At 45.3% G+C, this 23,376-nt stretch overlaps 1 protein-coding gene across 1 annotated transcript in view; it reads left to right on the top strand.

The window, feature by feature from the left end:
- NGEF (neuronal guanine nucleotide exchange factor) overlaps positions 1-23,376 on the top strand; it is a 79,226-nt gene that overhangs the window by 13,290 nt on the left and 42,560 nt on the right. The window contains exon 3 of the mRNA XM_036769332.1: positions 13,838-14,118. Within this exon, the coding sequence (XP_036625227.1) occupies positions 13,838-14,118 (281 nt within the window). The remainder of the gene's footprint in view (positions 1-13,837; positions 14,119-23,376) is intronic.

Raw genomic sequence — 23,376 nt, 5'->3', positions numbered from 1 at the left:
AAGGAACTCTGGACCTCAGTTTCCTCGTCTGTTAAATGAGAGGGTGGGACCAGGCAGCCTCTAAGGTGCCTTCCGGTTCTAAACTTAGACAAACTAAATTAAACGAATGGACCAGAATTGGGATTTCTTCACAAACATTGTTTTGTTTGCATCAGTCATAGGTCTTGAGCTGGTGGAGACCTCATCTCATTCAGGGATTCTTAACCTGAGGCCTGTGAATAGTTCTCATGGGCTATGAGAATTTGGCTTTTATTTTATTTTTAAATAGCATTTTTTCCATGCAATTTTTTCCAGGCAATTTTTAACATTCATTTTTAAAATGAGAATTTGTTTTTTAAAAAAAATTTTGATAACTACAACTAAGGGGCTCAGTGGGTAAACACTGGACTTGGAGTCAGGAAGACCTGAGTTCAGATCCTGCCTCAGATGCTAGTTGTGTGACCTTGGACGAATCACTCAATTGTCGTTTGCCTCAGTTTTCTTATCTGTCAAAGAGCTCCTACCTTGATTATCGTTAGGATCAAATGAGGTAACACGCACATGGTGTTTTATAAACCTTAGAGAGCTCTGTAAATGCCCACCATTGTTATCATTATTTCAAAATGATTGGTTTCCTCTGCAATCACACATCTCTTACTTCATGTTATTCTGTAAGGGGGTCCGTGGCTGTCCCCCGATTGCCAAAAGGGTCACACAAAGAGAGTGAAGAACCCTTGATCTCCAGTTAGCCTCATTTTACAGATGAAGAACTGAGTCCTCCAGGGGTGATCTAAGATCAGAGAATCAATGATTTAGAACTGGAAGGACCTCAGGGGCCATTGAATCTAACCACCTGATTTTCCCAAGGTCACAGCCTACATCATTGGCCCTCTGACTCCAGAACAATAATTTCTAACCAAAAGGGACCTTAAGGGGTCATCCAACTGTCATGAACTCTTCATACAGAAGAAGATGGGCTGGTACTCAGTCGAGGTTACCTAGCTTATAAGTGTCTGGATTCGAACCCAGGTCTCTTGACTCTGCTCCCAGTACTCCATGATTTCTTCTCAAGCCTTTGCGATTTCCTCGTGCAGACAGTTATAATAGCTTGTATTGGTGGGAAAGAACAGACTGTATTGGTCTGCCCTGGAACAATAAGATGTTAATACCGTGAAAGGTGGGCGTGGGTATCTATGCCTTTAAGCCCAAGGCCATATCGACTGGACTTTTGCCTGAGCTGTGCTTGTACAGGCTTTGATGTGCCCAAGGCAGGATTAAGATGCCCAACTGGCCACAGAGAGGCTGTGTTGGTAATCCAGATGGGCTCCTTAGCACTTAGGTCAACAAGTGCCCTTGAAGAATTTGGCCTTTTGTTTCCTTTGATTAATTCAGTGTCTTTGATTGAGTCTTACTAGGTGCTAAGCCCCAGGTCCAAACCCCTATTAGGTGTAAAACCTTAGTGGGTGTGGATTGGCAACTAAGGTGGGGCCCAAAGTGGGGCTAACTCCAGGGAGGGCCTAGTTTACATGTCTGGGAGAGCAGAGGCTTTTAGAACACCTGGGTTTAAGTCGCCTCTTTGTGACGATTCTAGGTCACATGGGTGAGTCGCATGTGTGACTCACCCCTGACGCTGAAAAAGATATAAAAACCAGGGGTTGGCTGTCTGTTCTATGGAGCTCTCTTACCCACAGCAGTGGTGGCACGTGTGACTCAGGGCCAGCCCTTGTTCTGAGCTCCTGGGCTGAACCTAGACGTTGGTAACTATGAATTGTATTGGGTCTGTCTGTTAATGTTTGTAATTTGTTTGTATTTTGTTCTAAAGTTCAGGATGCTGGCTTTTTCCCCTGAATTAAGTGAATGCTGTCTGTGTGCTGGATTAAAGTAAGCTTGTCAACCCCTTCATCTTGCTTTCCTTAGTTAAGCAGATCAAAAGAACCTGTGCTGTTGGCAGCTTTCTGGGTGCTGGCTGTGAGTAGATCTTATACCCCCACAGAAGCTGATAACTGGATTGTTGAAACAGAGGCCTTGGCCCCTTTGGGCATCGGCACCTCTACTGGACAACTTAGCAATGATTAGAGAAGAAAAATGTCTGAGGATCCAATTCCTTTGGCCCAAGCAGGGAGAGTAGGCCCCATTCTGTGGGCCGCCATGATGGATCTGTGGATAGCAGCCTCCGTTTCCCACTTCAGAGCACCTGGTGTCCTTGAGAACAAGACTGATGGAGCATCCCAGAGTCCTGGAGGCCCCCATCTTCAGTCAAGAGGTGATAGGGATTTCTGCTGAGCATGTTAAGACATCTTGGATGTCGTGGATGGAAAGCCAGCCATAGCCACTTGAAGACCTGGGTTCGAGTCCCACCTAAGGAGATGGAATACTTGGGAGGGAAGGGTCTAGAAAGTGATGAATGAGGGAGCTAAAAGTGAAATGTGGCACCACCCCCTGAGCCTCGGCTTGCTCCTATCCAGAATGACCATAACAATGCTTACATTAACTATCCCACGATGTTTTCGTAAACCTTACCGTGTTTGAACAGAGCTATGTGACCCTGGGTAAGTCATTCAACCTCTCAAGATGTCAGGCAACTGGCCAGGCTTATAAATTATAGTTTAGGTGCCTGTCTACATAGACAGAGGGAGGTTCATTGATTGCCCCAATGAAATCAAAGGTCCAGCTCCTCTCTCTGTCCCTAAGTGGACACACCCTTCCCCCTCTTCCCCCCCCCCCCCGGAGAGATTGCAGGCTTCTGGAGGGCAGGAACTGTTTCCTTACCTGTCTTGGTAACTCTGTATCTAGCACTGTGCCAGACATACAGTAGGTGCTTAATCAATGCTTGTGACGTATTGAAAGATTGATTAGAAGGTTTTTAAGGAAGGCTTCAGGCAGGAGGAGGAATCTGAAATGGGCTTTGGAGGGAGGATGAGACCAGAACAGCCCCATCTTGGGAGGTGGAGGGGAGAAGGCATTCTAGCCATACCTAGGAACTGACCAGAGCAAAGACATGGTGGCTGTGTATTTATACACAATATTACAATGAAAGCATCCAAAAGCCCTGTGTGAGCTGGAACCCATCACTTAATAGGCTTTCCATGCCTCCAGTCCATCCTTTGAGATGAGAAGTGTTTGGGGGTGGTGGGGGTGTCTTCACTAGGAAGCCCTTGAACCCCTCCCCACCGGTGAAAGCATCAGCCTGACCAAGGCTAGCTTGTATTCAGTTGCAGTTACGTTGTATCTAAATTAATAACCAATTATCCTGACTGGCGTTTGGAGGGGCAGAACGCCCTTCAGTCAATCAATTAACAAGCATTTATTAAGTGTTTATTATGTGGTAGATGCGGCAGCTAGTTAGCACAGTAGATAGAGCGCCAGGCCTGGAGTCAGGAAGACTCATCTTCATGAGTTCAAATCTGACCTCAGATACTACCTGTGTGATCCTGTTTGCCTCACTTTCCTCGTTTGTAAAATGAGCTGGAACAGGAAATGGCAGACCACTGCAGTATCTTTGCCAAGAACACCCGAAAAGAGGGTCACAAAGAACTGGACATGACTGAAAAACAGCTGAAAATGTGGTGGGTGCTAGGCATAGCACTCAGGATCCAAAGATGGAAATGTCCCCATCCCTGCCTTCAAGGACCTCACCTTCTATCAAGGGAAGCAACATGTACACAGATAAATAAATAGGAAAGATATACAAAGCTGGGGGTGGGGGTAGAAGAGACACTAGCAGCTGGGGAACCAGGAAAGGACTCATGTAGGACGTGGCATTTGAACTGAGATCTGAAGGGAATGAGCAATTCTATGAGACATAGGTCATTCCAGAAGGGAGTACATTTAAGGAATTGGGGACAGCTTGGACAAAGGTGTGTAGGTAGGAAATTGAGTGTTGTGTGCAGGGAACCCAATTTGGCTGGACCGAAGAGTAAGTGAAGATGAACCATAATCATGTGATGTGACAGACAAGCTGCTCTCTGAAATCCCTTCTAGATGCAGGTCTCAGGGTCTGATTTCAGATTTTCATCTGTATGTGATTATTATGCTTTGGAGAAGATGATTTGACCCTTGGCACCACAGAATAAATGGACGCACTGTGCTTCCAACATGAGGGCTGAAAAGCTGGTTCTTGTAAAAAGTTCAGCCTTCCCCTGGTACAAATCTTGTTTATGCTGTTCTTTCCTTCAGCCCGTCCCTCTTTTCCACTGATGGTGAAAAAGTTGGCCAGACTGGCTCCTGCCTAAGTCATCACAAAATCTGAATTAGTAATACTGGAATGAATAAGCCTCTATTCTGCCTGGGATCCCAAAGCCAGCCCCACTTCTTGCTCCTTGAATTTTACTAATCCTGATATCTTAATCCAATGGGGGGACGGGGCAGGGAGATTGTTCCTGACCCCCATTTCTCAACCACTGGAAGGTTTACAATAGCTTTGTGAAGTAGCTAATGCAAATATTACTGTGCCCGCTTAGACATGAGCAAACTGAGGCTCAGAGGAGGAAATAGAGTATTTCTCTTTTTGCCACTTGTTCCAGTCCACTGATTCATCGGTTTCTATCCCCTTCACCCTGTCCTTATGCATGCAGTGTTCTCACTGATCCTTAAGATTCCTTCCTTCATTCAATAAGCATTTATTAAGCACCTGCTCTATGCAAATCACTGCTTCCATAGGGCCCTAGAACATTGCAGAGACTCCTAGAAGTGATAAGTCTAAATCACCCAAGAGTTTGATCTACCCATCAATATTATAAAAACAAAGTGGACCAACAGTGTCCATCTGTGGCTGGGGAGACACCCTGTAGAGCTTATCCATCAGTATACCTCTCTGAGACAGACCGTACCATTGAACAAGTGGTGTCCAGAATTAAACAAGAGGAGGAGAATGGGCTTGATTGCCTCTAGGAAATTACAAAACTCCTTTAATGATCCCAAACTTCTGGAAACCAAGGCTCCTCTTTTTCCAGTAGATCTTGTATCAGTAATTAAGATGGGACTTTCTTTTACTGTTTTCTCTTTTAGCACTTATTTAATCAAGTGCCCTTGAAGAGTCTGGCCTTTGTTTCTTTGATTAAATCAGGAATCTTTGATGACCTCCTTGCCTCAAGGGAAAGCCTAGGCCACACGGGTTTAAGTGGCGTGTTTGTGATGCTTTTAGGTCACGTGGGTGAGTGGCGTGTTGTGATGCCCTTTGACCCTGAACAGAATATATAAACCCAGAGGTTGGCATTTTCCCTTGGAGCTCTTACTCACTGGAAGAGTGACATGTGATTTGAAGAGACTCTGGGTAGCTATTGTTAAGAGCCGTGCCCCTCTGCCAGCTTGTAAACCCAGATGTTGGTGTTTTCCTGGTAACTATGAATTGTGATTTGAATCAGACAAGGTCTGTCTGTCGATGTTTGTGATTTGTTTGTATTCGCTCTGAAGTTCAGGTTGCTGGCTTTTCCTCCTGAACTAAGTGAATGATATTGGATGTTGGATTAAAGAGGGATTGTTAACCCCTTAAAATTACTTTCCTTAGTAAAGTAGATCAAAAGATCCTGTGTTAGCGGCCTTCTGTGTGCTGGTTGTTGTTGGTTTTACACAACCACAGTAGCTGCTAGCAGATTGTTGCTACAGAGCTGTATTACGACACCTGAGACCTAGGACACAACTGTCTCTGAGGAATGAGAAATGAGGCTCTCAGAGAGGGCAGTGGATATGAAAAGGGCAGGCATGATTAATATGCAGCCTGTACCCAGGAAGGGCCTTGGAAGAACTTGAATACAAACAGGAGAAATGTGGGAATGAAGGATGGGTGTTCTGGTGTATGTTTAACAACCAGCTTCTGGGGGGGAGGGAACCTGCATACACAACCCACTTTTCAATTTAATATGCATTGTTTTATCTCCATCATTTTCTCAAGTCTGGACAATTAACAAAATAATCAAAATGATAAAGCAAGCTCTTACTTTGCAATCAGCTTTTGCTGTTTTTCAAGGTATAAATGTTTATACTGAAAATTTAACAATTGGCTCTCTGGATCCCTCTGTAATGCCTCAGGCATAATCTTGACTGAACAAGGACATAGGCTGGGCTCCCTTTGAGAGTGAGTAAGAATTGACAAGTAGTCAGCATGAAGGATCCATTGATGACAAGAAATTGAGAGAGGCCCTTAGAACCTTGGACAGATCCTTTGTGCCTCACTTACAGGAGGCCATGGATGAGGACCACACAGGATGGGCAGGCATGGATGGGTTGCAATCTGCATTGCTGGAGAGAATAACCATACCTGCAGAGACTACAGAGCCACTGGAGCCTATGCCAGGGACTAAGAATACAAAAACAAAAATGAAAACAACACCTCCCCTCAAGGAGATTCTATTCTATTGGTAGAAACAGCATATGTCTTGTTCAGTTGTTTCAGTCATATCCCACTCTTCATGGTTCCGTTTGGGGTTTTCTTTGCAAAGACACCAGAGGGGCTGGCCATTTTCTTCTCCTCATTTAACAGATAAGTAAACTGAGGCAAACAGGGTGAAGTGACTTGCCCAAGGTCACAGATCTAGAAAGTGTCTGAGGCCAGATTTGAACTCAGGAATATGAGACTTCCTGACTCCAGGCCCAGCATTCTACCTACTCTGCCACCTAGCCACCCTAACATATGTGTACATATCCTTAAGTACAATGTAATTTCAGGCTGTGGTGTGGGGGGAGCACAAATTGAGTTGGGGGTGTGAGTTGTAGAAAGCCATATGTAGAAGATGGCTTATGAACTGAGCCTTAAAGGCATCTGGGAGTTTCTAGAAGTACAGGTGAGTAATGAATGCCTTCCTGGCAGGGAGCACAGCCCACATGGAAGCACAAAAACTGAAGATGCTGTGTGTGAGGAACAACCAGGAGACCAGTGTGGCTGGACTGCAGAGTGGATGAGGGAGAATACTGACCCTTCCAGCTCTCATATTTCATGAATCATGTCTCCTCTTTCTCACCCATTCATTCAACAGACATAGGAATGTCTGTCACCCATAGGCAAGAGGGTTATTAGCTAATGCCTTGAATATATTGCCTGAGGTTTGGGGTGTGGGGAGCTCCTTTTGCTGCTTTTGATGGTGGAAAGAGCCCTCTGGATATGAAGTGAAAGGAGGAGGATTGGAATCCCAATACTACCACCCACTGGCCTATGACCTCCAGCAAATGACTTTCCCTCTCTGGGTGTTGGTTTCCTTGTTTATAAAATGGGGCGGGGCTGGACTAAATCCCATCCTTTCTGGCTCCAAATCCTGTGCCTTGTGGTTTCCAGGAATAATAATGCAGCAAAAATACCAATCACAGGGATTTCCGGGTTACTAAAAATGGAAGCTAGCAAGTTGGCATCTCAGGAAGAGGCTCGATCTACAAGCAACCCAGCCCATATGGTTGAATTCTCATCCTTTCGTGGCTTCTTGGCTAAGCCACTGGTGACCTGTTCGGCTGGGTCCAACCAACGGCTGTTGTCAGGCAGATCTGAGGTGCTCCAGATGTTCTGGGTCATCTAGGAAGGGCTGAGGAGGGTTTCAGTTTGATGTGTTCATGGAGGAAGGAGGAGGGGGCTGGGTGGATCTTCACTGTTCCAGGTATAGGCCAGGCGGGCATTTCAGATTCACCAGAGGGCTGTGCCCCTTAGCTTAGCCAGGCAGATCCCAGAGCCTCCCACTGCGGTATCTGATGGGAGCCTGGCAGGGGTCACATGCCACGAGGTCCATAATGAGCAGTTTCAGAATATCCAGGCTGAAATTCAGTACATAGGCACAGTTTGTGCTTGAGCGTGAGTGTGTGTGTGTGTGTGTGTGTGTGTGTGTGTGTGTGTGATTCACTTCAACCAATTTTTATCCAATACCTGCCACACAATGCCAGGCACCTAGAGGGCTGAGCCAGGAGCGTGAGAGTTTTTAATGCTTATTTCTTTTAGTACTGACTGTGGGATCATAGGTTTAGAACCAAAAGGGGCCTTAGAGGTCAGCTAGTCCAACTTCACCATTTTATAGATGAGGAAACTAAGCCCTGGAGAAGGCAAATGACTTGTCCAAGGTCATATGGTAGACAGTGGCAGAGGCAGGGTTTGAACCCTGGTCTTTGGGCTCCTTCCATAGCACCCCTGACTGAGGCTTGCAATGATCTATCTGCACACATGCTTGCTGGTGACTGAGACAGCTGGATAGCCTTAGGGGTTGGCCTCCTGGTGCTGGGTGTCAATGTGAAGGCCTAGGGGATTCAGAAGCTTTTCACGGGTTTTGTGGCCCCTTCTCAGGCTCATGTCTTCAAATGTATAATATAAAATACAGAGGAGTGCAAAGGAAACTAATTATTTTGAAATACAGTAATCTAAATTTTTTTTTTTTATGTCCATGGACCCCAGGTTAAGAAGCCCTGTGCAAAAATGGGCAGAACGATGAAATCTACTTACCCTCAGAAAAAAATAAATATGACAAACAGTTGGCATTCCTAGGTTTGCCTGTCTCCACCTCCTGGGATCCTTACAGAGCCTTGCTGGAGGGTGGGAGTGGGGTCACGGGAAGGGGTGTGATTTGGGACTCTCCAGGGCCTGAGGTTTGGTCTTTGTTTTGTTTGTGGTTTTTGGGTCCCTACATGGTTCCCCAGGGTAGGAAGATAATTGAGAGATGAAGTGATATGGGCCCAGTCACACAGCCTGAAGGTGGAATGCTGACTTAGGCTGCCTCTCTAGGAATCATCATTATTCGAATTATGTTACACTAATTATTATTCTAGTGCGTTATTCGAATTCTTTTCTAACTGACCAAACAAAAGGTCATCAGTACGGGGGCTGCAAAGATGTGGAGACCAAGTTGGTGCCCATTGATCGATGGCGCCTGGGGGGCCAGCTTGTCATGAGCTGTGACGCCTGAGGCGGTGAGAGCCACGTAACAAAAATAACAGACGTGAGGGTGGCAAGGATGTGAGCAAAAAGAACAGACCAGAAAGTAGAAAACCCAGCAGTGGTCCCAGAGAGCGATCCATGCCGCCATTGTTTGGGCAGAGAGCTGGGGGCCCACCGCCAAGGGCGGAATGGCCCATATGTTATCAGATGCCTCTCCTCTGTCATCTGTTCATCCTCGGGGGCTTTTTGTTGCTCCAAGGGGGAGGGTTCAGCTCTTGGGGTAGAATATCCAGAAATGACCACGTGGTCAAAATGAAGACATTAGTACTTTTTTTTTTAAAGAAGAATTAAACTCCCTGAGGGCAAAGACTTTATTTCAGGCTTTGTATAAGAGGCAAATAGCACATAACACATAGTAAGTAAGTGCTTTCAAGGCATTTGAGGTGGATGGAGAAGATTTGTTTAAGGTTAAAGAAACCCTTGTTAGTTTAATTTGCTCCAATGCTCTTGGAAGGCAGAGATGGTTCCATTTTGGACTCTGTCACCAACACTGAGCACCAGATTGACCGTGCCCCTTAGTCAGTCAAATATTTATTAAGCACCTACTATGTGTCAGGTACCATGCTAAGTGCTGGCAATAAAAATGGGAGCAGGGATGAGGGCAATGGGGAATGGAGGAAGACAGTCCCTACTTCAAGGACTTCCCAATATAATGGGCCTGGCACATAGTGTGCTTAATGAAGGCTTATTGGCTGATACTGAAACCCAGTTCAGACATTTGTGATTCTTCCACTGAGTTCAATGTTTTGATTCTTTCAGGATGTTGGGTATGAATGGAATGAGGCCACCTGTATAGAATTAGGCTTTCTCTCCAATCTTGTCTTTGAAATTTTTCCCACCACTGACGTCTCCCCTCAGCCCAGTCTTCTCTGGGACATGGACATGGTGGGCATGGGTTCACCAAGGCTATGTCTTCAAGTGCAAAGCTTTGTCTAGAAGATCCTCTAAAACTGAAAATAGAATAACTTCCAATAGTCTGAGCTGACTGAGGGCAGGGGCCCCATCTTGTATTTTTTTTTTATTCTTTGCAACCCCAACAGTGAGCCCAGGGCCTTGCATAGAATAGTGGGTGTTTAACAAATGTTTGCTGAAACCTGGCTCTGCTCCTTACTATCTAGGCAAGTCACTTAGCCTCCTAGGCCTCAATTTTATCATTTGGAAAAGGGGGGTAAAAATACGAGTGTGATCTCACAGGGTTGTTATGGGGAAAGTGTTCCACAAACCTGAAAGCAGCATATAAGTAGGAGCTGGAGTTACTGGGGTCAGAGACAGAAATGGACCAGCCTCAGCTGTGAAGGAGCTTATGTTGCCTTTGGGGGAAAGAGAGATAGAAAGCAGAAAGAGAGAGGAATGAGCCTTTCTATAGCACAAACTTGGTGCCGGGCCCTGTGCTAAGGATTTTTTTTAACAAATATTCCATTTGATCTATTATTACCTCCATTTAACCATTGAGAAAACTGAGGCAACCAGAGGTTGAGTGACTTGCCTGATCAGCTGGTGGCTCAGTGAATAGAGCACTGGGCCTAGAGTCAGGAAGACCTGAATTCAAATCAAGCCTCAGATACTGACTAGCTGTGTGACCCTGGGTAAGTCACTTAACCTGTGATTGCCTGACAAAATGGATCCACTGGAGAAGGAAATGGCAAAGCGCTCCAGTAAATGGGGCCATGAAGAGCCAGACATTGAAATGACTCAACAGCAACAGTGATTGGTCACTTAGCTTAGCTACCCTTCACATAGCTGGAGGAGGCTGAAGTTGAATGTCCAGTCCAGGGAATGGCTGGGCCGAACTATAGGATCTGTGACAGGATGTGATGTGAAATGAGGCCGGATGGAGAGGTGGGTGTCTGATTGCAGAGGGCCTTCAATGCTGGACCGAGGAGCTGGCAGGTTATCCCACAGGCGATGGGCAGCCCTGGCGGTGTCTGAGCATGGCACCCTCTCAAGGACTGAGCTGTGTGTGAGCTGTGTGTCAGGCGAGAACGTCAAGGGCAATCTTCCCAACACTTCCTAGCCAGAAGATGCCAAAGCGTCGACTCAGTCCCTTGAAAATACTCATCTCAGTTGGAGCCAAGATGGCAGCTGGAAAGCAGGGAATTGCGTAAAGCTGTCCCCCAGGACCCTCCAAACACCTGTAAGAATGACTCTGAACAAATTCTAGAACCACAGAACCCACAAAATAGCAGAGGGAAGCAGGGCTCCAGCCTAGGACAGCCTGGAGGGTCGCTGGGTAAGTTCTATTGCTCGGAGCTGGGAGCGGAGCAGAGCAGAGCCCAGCCTGGGCCACGCCAAGACCAGCCACACTGGGAGCTGGGCAGAACAGGCCCTAGCACCCTGAATCAGTGAGCTGTGGCAGTTACCAGACTTCTAACCCACAAACACCAAAGACAACGGAGAAGGTTAGTGGGAAAAAACTGCCGGGACAGAGTGAAAGGAGTTTGTGGTTGGCCACCGCCCCAGGGGTGGCAGAGGTGGTGCAGCTCTGAGGCTGCTTCCAGAGCTACAGCTGCAGTTGCTTTCAGCCCCAGGCCCACCTGCTGGGAGGAATTAAGTGTCAGATCAGAGCAGGAGCGCAAAGCCTGCTTTCTTGGAGGAGAAGGAGCACTGGTGTGGCAGAGCTTGCTATGTAGAAATATCTCTGAAAACAACAGCGTAGCCCCTCAAGCTTGGGACAAAGTATTCTCTACTCTACAAGCAGTCATACCCCAACAAAAAGCTCAGGGGTCAAGTAGTTGGCTTGGAACATGAAGAGGCAACAAAAACGCTCTCAGATTCAGACTCAGACTTTGAAATCTTTCTTTGGTGACAAAGAAGACCAAAACATATAGCAAGAAGAAGTCAACAAAGTCAAAGAGCCTACATCAACAGCCTCCAAGAAAAACATGAACTGGTCTCAGGCCACGGAAGAGCTCAAAAAGGATTTGGAAAAGCAAGTAAGAGAAGTAGAGGAAAAATTGGGATGAGAAATGAGAATGATGGGAGAAAATCATAAAAAGCAAGTCAATGACTTGCTAAAGGAGACTGCAAAAAATACTGAAGAAAACAACATCTTAAAAAATAGACTAACTCAAATGACAAAAGAGCTCCAAAAAGCCAATGAGGAGAAGAATGCCTTGAAAGGCAGAATTACCCAAATGGAAAAGGTGGTCCAAAAGACCACTGAAGAAAATACCACCTTAAAAATGAGATTGGAGCAAGTGGCAGCTAGTGACTTTATGAGAAATCAGGATATTATAAAACAGAACCAAAGGAATGAAAAAATGGAAGACAATATGAAATATCTCATTGGAAAAACCACTGACCTGGAAAATAGATCCAGGGGAGATAATTTAAAAATTATTGGACTGCCTGAAAGCCATGATCAAAAGAGAGCCTAGATAACATCTTTCAAGAAATTATAAAGGAGAACTGCCCTGATATTCTAGAGCCAGAGGGTAAAATAGAAATTGAAAGACTCCACTGATTACCTCCTGAAAAAGATCCCAAAAAGAAAACTCCTAGAAATATTGTCACCAAATTCCAGAGCTCCCAGATCAAAGAGAAAATACTACAAGCAGCCAGAAAGAAACCATTTGAATATTGTGGAAACACAATCAGGATAATACAAGATCTAGCAGCTGCTACATTAAGGGACCAGAGGGCTTGGAATATGATATTCTAGAGGTCAATGGAGCTAGGATTAAAACCAAGAATCACCTACCCAGCAAAATTGAGTATCGTGCTCCAAGGCAAAATATGGATTTTCAATAAAATAGAGGACTTTCAAACTTTCTCAGTGAAAAGACCAGAGCTGAATAGAAAATTTGATTTTCAAACTCAAGAATCAAGAGAAGTGTGAAAAGGTAAACATGAAAGAGAAATCATAAGGGACTTGCTAAAGTTGAACTGTTTTGTTTATATTCCTACATGGAAAGATGATGTGTATAATTCATGAGACCTCAGTATTAGGGTAGCTGAAGGGAATATACATACATACATACATACATACATATATATACACATATATATGACAGAGGGCACAGGGTGAGTTGAATATGAAGGGATGATATCTAAAAAAATAAAATCAAATTAAGGGATGAGAGAGGAATATATTGAGAGAGGGAGAAAGGGAGAGATAGAATGGGGTAAATTATCTCACATAAAAGTGGCAAGAAAAAGTAGCTCTGTTGGAAGGGGAGAGGGGGCAGGTGAGGGGGAATGAGTAAATCTTGCTCTCATGGATTTGAGTTGAGGAGGGAATAATATACACACTCAATTGGGTATCTTACCCCACAGGAAAGGAGGAGGAAGGGGATAAAAAAGTGGGGGCGATAGAAGGGAGGGCAGATGGGGGAGGAGGTAATCAAAAGCAACACTTCTGAAAAGGGACAGGGTCAAGGGAGAAAACTGGATAAAGGGGGATGGGATAGGAAGGAGCAAAATATAGTTTGTCTTTCGCAACATGAATATTGTGGAAAGGTTTTGCATGATGATACATGTGTGGCCTATGTTGAATCGTTTGCCTTCTTAGGGAGGGTGGGTGGGGAGCGAAGAAGGGAGAGAATTTGGAACTCAAAGTTTTAAAAACAATGTTCAAAAAAAAAAGTTCTTACATATAACTAAGAAATAAGCTATACAGGCAATGGGGCATAGAAATCTGTCTTGCCCTACAAGAAAGTAAGGGAAAAGGGGATGGGGGGGTGGAGTGGGGTGACAGAAGGGAGGGCTGACTGGGGAATGGGGCAATCAGAATATATGACATCTTGGAGTGGCGGCAGGGTAGAAGTGGGGAGAAAATTTGTAATTCAAACTCTTGTGGAAATCAATGCTGAAAACGAAAAATATTAAATAAATAAATAAATAATGATTTTTTTTTTTTAAAAAAAAGAAAATACTCATCTCAAAACAGCGCCATGTTTCCTTTTCTGCTGTTCTCTCTCCTTCCTTTTCATTCGTGACAGTTTTCTTTCTTTCTAGGACTCTTGTATCAGGAATACCGCGATAAGTCCACACTTCACGAGATCGAGACCAGGAGGCTGCAGGATGCTGAAGTCCAAGTGGATGTGGATGAGTCACCCACCAGCGAGGAGACCCCGCTGGAGGAGGAGCCTGCCAGCTCCATCGAGAAGAAGGCACTGCCCCAGATCTGCCTACTCAACAATGCCAACTCCCGGTTCAACCTCTGGCAGGACCTTCCGGAGATCAGGAGCAGCGGAGTCCTGGACATCCTCCAGCCTGATGAGATCAGACTCCAGGAGGTAAGTGGTGGGCAGAGAACCCCGGCAAGAGCCACAGCTTCCCCAAAGCTCCTCAGCCTTGGCCTGGAGTCTTCCCTGAGAGGCAGAGGCAGAGGCTGTATGAGCAAACTAGTGCAGCCCCAGAGGGGAAACTGAGGAACAGAAAAGAGACTTGCCCAAGGTCACCAACATATGAACTGGCAGAACCAAGATTTGAACCCAGGTTGGAAGGGGAGCTCAGAGGTCATCTAGCTCAGCCTCCTTGTTTTCTTTTTTACTTTTTGGAAGCAATCAGGGTAAAGTGACTTGCCCAGGGTCACATAGCTAGTCAGTATCTGAGGCCGAATTTGAACTCAAGTCCTCCTCACTTCAGGCCCAGTGCTCTATCCACTGAGCCACCCAGCTGCCCTTCTCCTTGTTTTATAGATGGAGAAAGTGAAGCCCAGAGAGGGCAAAGGGAAGTAAGCAGCATTTGAACCTGGATCCTTAGTCTCCAGGTCCAGTGTTCTTTCCACTGTACCACCCTTTTCTGCCAAAATGTTCAGTCCTTTGCTTTTACCTATCGAATAAAAGATAAATTTCTGATTCTGGTATTCACAGCCCTCTACTTTCAACTTCTGATCCTGGCATTCAAGGCTCCCTACAATCTATCTCCAACATTCATCTCACACTCCTCCCCTTCATCTGTTCTACATTCTAGCCAGACTGTATGATCCCTGCCCCTGTGCTCTCTCATCTCTGGGCCATTGTTCCTCCTGGCCCCCTGGAAGGGGATTTCCCCATGTCAGTCTGTCGAAGTCTTTTCTTTCAGGTCAATTAGCAAACTCATATAAAATGCCTACTATGTGCTTGGCTCTGTGCTAGGTGTTGGGGATACAAAGACAAAGTCCATGTGCCCAGGGAGATTGCATTCTCTAGGGGAAGGCAGTATGTACATAAATCAATCAACAGGCATTTATTAAGTACCTACTACATGCCCAAGTACTGTGCTAAGTGCCAGGATTATGTAGGAAAAAAATATTCCTCCCCTTTGGGGGAGAGGGGGTGTCTTACATTCTACATGATATAAATGCAAATAACTGTGTAGTCAAGGAAAACTGAGGCAGGACAGAGCAGTGACAACTGGCCAGGGTCATGGAACTGGCCCTGAGTGAGCCCTCTGCGGGGCAGCTCCCTCTGTGAAGTGTTCTTTGGTTTCTTCCCGAAGCAAAGTGACCTTCCCCCTCATGGAGTTCTCAAAGCACTTGACCTGGGGAACTGTCCTTTGTACTTAGTGTAGTGGCTTCTCTTGTAGAATGGATAGATAGATGAGCTAGATTAATAGGTAGATAAATTGATGGATGGGTGGAGAGATGGATGGATAGATAGATAGATAGATAGATAGATAGAAAATCTGCCTTCTCCCCCTCTCACTTTCCTACTATTAAATTGCGTCTGAAATGTCGTACTGCTCAATAAATGTTTGTTGATTGATCGTAAGTCTTTTGAATTCAGGGTGAGTGTTGTATCTATTTTTGTGCTCACTTTTTCCATGTCTGGAGTGTATAGATACCTAATAAATGCTTTTGGGGGGGATGCCAGAAAAAGTCACTGCTATTAACAAAGAGTTATCACTTTATAGGATCATACAGTCGCACATCGAGAGCTAGAAGGGACCTTAGAGTCCATCAAATCCAACCCATTCATTTTACAGATGAGGAAACTGAGGCACAGAGAGGTTAAGAGATTTCACAGGATTATAGATAGGAAGGGATTGTAGAGGTCATCAAGTCTCACCCCATTTTAGAGATGAGGAGACTGAGACAGCGAGGTCATATAGCTGTCTGTGGTGGGATGATTCCACATCCAGCACTCTCTACACTACAGTACATCTCCCTGGTCCCTGAATCTAAGCTTTCAGGTGATTTGTACCTGGTGCCATGGATGGCTTTCTTTAAAACCTCATCAGTGAGCAAGCTTCCTGGCCTGGGAGTAAAGTGTGTCCCTAGGTGGTGGCTCCCTTTCCCTCATCAAGGAAGGCCTGGCCCTCCAGAATGGAAGCCCCTTAAGGGAAGGACTGTTTCCTTTTTTCCCTGCGTCCCTAGTGCTTGGCACAGTGCTGGGTGTGTTGAGAACATCAGGAAGAAACTGGGATGCCTAGCAGATGGCCTGTTGTGACCTACTTCTGAAATGTTTCTAAAAAGACATTTATAAATATATCATCTCAATTTCTATATATAATTAGAAACTGTCCTTACACCATAAGCGCACTTAGCTTAAACATGGCTTCTGTGAGAATTTGTTGTGTGGGTTTCCTTTCAAAAGAAGCATTTTTACTCCTTTTGGGCCTTTCATCTGGGACCGACCTGGTGGTAGCTGTGAGTAGGGGTTTCTCCGGGCTTCAGAATTTCAGCAAATCCTTGGCATCCAATCTGTAGGAGAATGAGCCTCTGGAGCAATGGGGGAGGAAGGTTGGGCATGAGAGGCTGGCGACCCAGGGTTGGAGGGGCTCCCACTGGACAGAGAGTGAGCCCTTGGGTTCATCCAGTCCAGCCCCTTCCTTAGTGATTGCCTTGCCTCCATGGTGATCCCTTTCCATGGCTGTCTGGCCTCTTCTTGAACCCCTTCCAGTGGCAGAAGCTTTGGCTGCCCCATGGGAATGTTTCCATGGCTCTGGGATCTCTTCAATATAGGCATTGTCTTCAGTGATGGAGATCACAACCTATCTATGCCTGTAATCTTGAGCCAGTATCTTCCATGTCATCTCACAAATTCTTAAAAGGGAATCTGGGGCCCACCATGAACACTAGTGGAACCCATGGGCTGTCCAGTAGTTGTGCCTCCCTCCTGCCATTTGACACATAGTAGGTCTGTAATACATGCTTATTTGCCCTGTATTTGTAGATGGTGTAGCCTGCTCCCATCCAGCCTACATCGCTAGTGCCCTCTGGGTGGTCCCCATCTTTCATTCTGGCCCACTGTTTCTATACCATTTATACCCTGGCCTTCTCTCTCCACCAGTACAACCTCGAGCTTTGCCCCTGGGTCCCCTGGCTCCGATAAGGGAGTCATCCCTTTATGTTGCTGAAAGCCAGGTCTCCACGGCCCATCCTAGCCATCATCATACCATGCTGCTATGTGGATAGCACCCCATTCTGGCTACCTTTAGGGGCTGTCTTCCCTCCTCATCAGAACGTCCTCAAAGACAGGGACTGTTTGCTTGCTTAGACTTGTATCCCCAGTGTTTAGCACCATGCGTGGTATGCAGTAGGTGCTAAATAAGTGCTTTATTTAACTCCTCAGAGCCTTCTGTGTTCTGTGGCTCACAGCCGTTCAATACCACCAGTAGAATATCAGTATTAAAAAGACCAGCCTTTTTGGGGTCCCCCTCACCCCTTGTTTAACTCTGGGTCAGGTTTGCGGACTTTGGGTGTTGGTCTCATATTTCTATATACACATTCACGTGTATTTATACACTCATGTGCACATGCGACCTTGGGGATAGCCTGTCTGTGTGATGGATGAAGTCTGTAGATCATCCATCTGACTTCGAGGTGTAATCCGTCATTAGAGAAAAAGGAGGTGGGATGGTCACGTGGAGGGAGTGATGGGTATCCTTGTTGGGTCAGGAGAAAGTGAGAAAGGGACACGGAAGTCCCCACTGTCACAACCATTGGGAATTAGGCTTGAGGCTCTGCTTTCAGAGAGCGCCCCACTCCCATGGTACTTTTGAGGACCTTAAGTCTCAGAGATGTCAAGGAAGTTGCTTGAGGTCAGACAAGTGGTGGAGCTGGGATTTCAGTGAGAGTCCCATGACTTCAAGGTCAAGACTCCCAGCTCAGCACTCCTTCCTTGGATGGGGGAAGGGAAATGGGCAAAGATCACCTAAGCTGGCAAGCAAGAAGGGGTGTCAATCTGCCTCACTGAAGGGAACACCCACATGCTGAGATCATGAGAGTATTATTTATGCTCGTCTTGGTTCGCTCCTCTGGCGTTATTCCTGGCCCACCATCTTTGCTATAACTTCTCATCTTTGGCCCTTGTTTTGCCCCTGGAGAGGCATACAGTAAGCCTAATCTTACTTCCCCTTGCCCGAAGGTCCCGTTGAGCTGTAATGAGCTAAACCCTGCTAATTCTTTTACACCAGAGCAGCTGCCTAAGCAAACCTCCCCCGACCTCTTCTTACTCAGCTCCTTTTCTTCCCCCACCTGAACCTCAGCTTTACATCTAGCCTTGTTGGAGCTGGCCCAGTCTGACCTTTGGAGATCTTATCTCTATGGCTGAGCACATTAGCATCTCTCCCAGCTTCCTCTCATCTGCAGATTTGATAAGCATGCCTCCGGTGGCTCCAGCCAGATCACAGACAAATGTTGAGCAGGAATGAGTGAAGGATCGGAGTCCACTGGAGACCACCTCTCCTCCTCGCCATGAATCAGTTAGACTGTTGGAGTCCAGCTGGCCAGTCAGTACAGTTAGATGCCCTATTCTTGAGCTCGTGTCTCTTAATCCTGTCCAGTAAGACGTTAGCAGAGGTTTGCTGAAATTTCTTCCTGGACTCAATGTATTATTCTAGGTCTAAGATAGTGATTCTCAAATGTTTTGGTCTCAGGACTCTGTATACTTATAAATATTATTGAAACCTCCCCAAAGAGCATTTGTTTTTGTGACTTATCTATTAGGATTTACCATTTAGAAATGAAAACATCCAAGTATTATTATGAAAATCGTTTTGACCTCATGGTCAAAGAGTCTCAGAGACCCGTGGAGTCCTGCAACCACACTTTGAGAAACACTGGTCTATATAATATTACTCTAACCTATGGTTCTAGTAACCTGGTCATAAAGGAAATGAGGTTGATGTAGCATGTCTTCAGTCAATTAATAAGTATTTATTAGGCTCCTACTATGCACCAGGCACTGTACTAAGTCTTGGGGATACAACCACAGAGAATCCAACAGTTCTTGCCCTAAAAGAATTTATATTCTAATCTGTTCTAGAGCTTGGGCCTAAATGGATGTTCACCAGTCTGTAATTTATGGATTTTAGATGGGGCCTTAGATCTCCAGGCCATCTCATCCAACAACTCATTTTACAGAGGATGAAACTGAGGCATGAAAAGATTAAAGTGACGTGCCTGAGGCCACCCAGGAAATAAGACAAATGAGGATTTGAACCCAAGTTCTCTGACTCAAGCCTCTCTCCACTGCACCACTCTGCTTTTGCTCTTCCCTCCTGAAGATGGGGCAGTGTTTTCCCATCTCCTCTCTTCTGGCATCTCCTTAGTTCTTAGGGACTCCCCAGAAATGAAGGAGTTATCCCAGTGCCCTGGTGTGAAATTCACCTCGCTCAGGGGAGCTGAGTCTCTTAGAGGTCCTGTTGAGTTCATAATATCTGTCACCTTAGTTATTCTCAGCTTTGCCTCCCTCTTAATAAGCATGCCTCCCCCTGCCTTTTTAGTCAGAATGTCATTCTCCTTGGCAGAGAAAATGGGAGAAAGAGAAAAACCCAGCCCGTTCTCTTCTTGCCCAAAGGCTCCTCTTCTGTGTGGCTCTCCCATAAGGCTGGTGGCTTTCCTTTCGTATACGAACACTCCACCTCTGCCCCAATCATCTTGCTTGCTTTTGAGCCACGTATTGGTGGCTGGGTTCTAGTTATGTGTCCCATCCTACTCCAATTCAGGGATTTGTATGAAATTAAACCAACCTTGTTATGTTAAAATCTCTATTCACTTTATTTTGTATGGTTTAAATAACCTTCTTAATAGTTTCCAATCTTCTTTCCAGCTGGTTATTTCTCCCTTCTTTGTGGTATTGGAGTTTGTAATCCTCTCTGGACACTTTCCCCCCAACCCTCCATTTTTGGTATGAAGTTTTTGGATCAGATTGGCAATGATCCTTCCAAATGCATCTGTTCTTGTGAGATCCACTTCATCCCTGGAGCAAGAGTCCATCTTTTTGATATCTTGAGTTGTGGTCCAGAAAGCCAGATTCTATTCTAGGCTGGTAGGTGGCACAGTGGATAGAGTGCGGGGCTTGGAGTCAGGAAGACTCATCTTCTTGAGTTCAAATCTAGCCTGAGACACTTACTAGCTGTGGGACTCTGGACAAGTCACTTCACCCTGTTTGCCTCAGTTTCTTCATCTGTAAAGTGAGCTGGAGAAGGAAATGGCAAAACCACTTCAGTATTTCTGCCAAGAAAACCCCAAAAGGGGTCACCAAGAGTCAGACACAACTGAAATGACTGAACAAGAACATTCAACACCATCTTTGTAGCCAGTTGTTCACTTCTCCTATCTTCATTTCTCTATAAAGGTTCCAGCCTTCAAGGGAAGGATGAAAGACCACCTGTGTCCCCACAAATGTCCTTCATTTGTCTACCCAGAACTCCAGAATCCCAAGATAACTTGTCTAGCTTTCTTTAAGTACTGTCATTTGTTCCCAAGGCGATCACAACACATGGGTAGAAGTTGTTGTGTCTTCATGGTGCTGGCCAACTTTCTCTCCTGGTTTGAATGCACATTTCCCAGTTGATCATGGCTGGCCTGCCTCTGGCTCCCATCATACACTGCTGCAATCACTGCCCACCACTACACAGGTCTTCCTTCCATGGCCAGTTGTCCCTTTGACTCTTTTATTTCCATCTGATTTGGGAGCTCATCTTCCTTTCCAATAAGCTGTGCCATAAGCCTTTTTTCTTCCTGAAGGTGGAAGACTGACCTGGATTTAATACACAAATAGCTGGTGTTTGCCTCAGGCAGGAAGACAAAGAGCAGAATCTCTGCTCTTCATCAAGACAGAAAAGGAACCAGTCAACAAACATTAATTAAGTCCACAACTTGGCTTCCTGACCCTGTGTCACCCAAGGGGAATGGTATGTTTTCTCTGATGAAAGTAGGTTACCATGCACCCAGATTAAAGCAGTAAATTCTATGTACGTGACCCCATCCTAGGTGCTAACCAGATACAAAAATAGAGTCCAGTAGAGGAGATGAGGCATGTTTACCAATAACCATGATACAAGGTAGGATGTGTTGAAGGCCTGCAAGGTCTCAAGTTATAAGTTAGAGGAAGAAGATATTTCATGGTTCTAGGGAATCTGTCAACCCTTGATAAAGGAGCTGGAACTGAAGCTGGGCCACAAAGGATGGGTCAGAATTGGAAAGTACCACTATCCTTCTAGTCACCCTCCATGTTGTCCTTAACTCTTCAATCTCTGCCTCATTGTCCACCTCCATTTAGCTGCCAAGTCTTATCATGTCGACCCTGGCAGCATCTCTAGTATCCATCTCTCTCTACTTATATGGCCTCCACTCTAGTTCAGGCCCTTACCACACCCTCATGGACTATTGCAGTAGACTCCTAGTTGGCCTCCCTACCTCAAGTCTCTTCCCACTCCAGCGCTTCCTCCAAATGCCTGCCAAAGTGAGTTTCCTAAAGTACAAGTCTAGCTATATCACCTCTCTACTCAGCAAACTCCAGTAGCTCCTTTATTATCTCCAGGATCAAATGTAGCCTCCTCTGTTTGGCATTTTTCCAAACCTGGCAACCTGCCCCCCAACTTACCTTTCCAGCTTTTCTACAGATTATTCTCTCTCTCCTTCCCTCCCTCTCTCAGCAATCAGGGTTAAGTGACTTGCCAAGAGCCACTCAGCTAGTAAGTGCCTGCAATCAGATTTGAACTCGAGTCCTCCTGACTTCAAGGCCAGCGCTCTATTGCTCTGTCTGCTGCCCCCACCATTATCTTTTGGGCAGTCTACACTCCAGTGAAGCTGATGTTCTTACTGTTCTTTACCCATGACACCTCTTCTATCTCCTTATCTTTGCACTATTTGTACCCCACACCTGGAATGTTCTTCTCCCCTACATCTGCCTCTTGGAATCCACCAGCCCTCTTCTAAGCTCAATTCAAGCACCACCTTCTGCATTGAGACCTTTCCTGATCACCCTCCACCCCCAGCTGCTAGTGACTTTCCTCCAGTGTGACCTGGTCTCTGTGTTGTCTCTATGTATCTATGTACATCCTATCTCCTCTAGAAGGAAGTAAAGTCTTGGAGGGAGAGTAGGACCTATTTACCCCTAGTACCTAAAACATAGTAGATGCTTAATAAATGCTTGTTGATGCATTTACTGAGCACTGAGGTCACCTCCATGTTTTGGGCCTCATGGAGAATATTATAAGATAAACACGAAGAGGATTATGTGCATGTCTTTGGCCAGTGGATGCAGAGAAAAAGAAAATATGACTCTGCTTCTGACATGATGGTGAGAAATTGCAGTCCCAAGAGGCAATATTATCCTGACATCTGTTAAGCATTAAACATATAATGTCTAATAATGACTCATGACCAGTGGTCTTAAATGATCAGGTCAGCTCCTTAGCGGCTCTTAATGATACAAACAGCAGAATGTGCTAAAGACATTATTCAGTCTTGCTCTTCATTAACTACATGATGCCTGAGAAAAGAGGGGAGATAATTCAGGGCAGCTCAGAGAGTCACTCAGAGCCAGCAACCATAGTTTCATTCTTTTTTTAATATAAAACATTTCCATATTAGTCATTCTGTAGAAGACTCGCGTAAAAGAAAAAAATTGAAAGAAAGAAAGTGAAAAATAGCCCGCTTCAGTCTGTGTTCAATCAATATTGGTTCTTTCTCTGGAGGTAGATAATAGGCTTCCTCATTAGTCTTTCGGGAGTGTCTTGGATCGTTGTAGCGCTGAGAAGAGCTAAGTCGCTCACAGCTCTTCATTGAACAATATTGCTGTTACTGCGTACCATGTTCTCCTGGTTCTGTTCACTTCATTATGCATCAGTTCATATAAAACTTTCCAGGTGTTTCTGAAATCATCCTGCTTATCATTTCATGCAGCATAATAATATACCATTAAAATCACATACCGCAGCTTCTTTAGCCATTCCCCCAGTGATGGGCGCCCTTTGATTTTCTAATTCTTAGCCGCTACAAAGAGAGCTGCCGTATATGTTTTTGTACAAATAGGTCCTTTTCCCCTTTTTTGGATGTCTTTGGGAAATAGGCCTAGCGATGGTATTGCTGGATCAAAGGGTATGCACAGTTTTATAGCCCTTTGGGCATAGTTCTAAATTGCTCTCCAGAATGGTTGGATCAGTTCACAACTCCACCAACAGTCCATTAGTGTCCCAGTTTCCCCACGTGCCTTCCAACACCCAACATTTTCCTTTTTTGTCATATTAGCCACTCTGATAGGTGTGAGGCGGTACCTCAAAGTTGTTTTTATTTGCCTTTCTCTGATCAATAGTGATTTAGAACATTTTTATATTAC

Source organism: Trichosurus vulpecula, chromosome 7 (genome assembly GCF_011100635.1).
Source record: "Trichosurus vulpecula isolate mTriVul1 chromosome 7, mTriVul1.pri, whole genome shotgun sequence".
Lineage (NCBI taxonomy): Eukaryota > Metazoa > Chordata > Mammalia > Diprotodontia > Phalangeridae > Trichosurus > Trichosurus vulpecula.
This window is presented reverse-complemented; position numbering and strand designations above follow the sequence as displayed.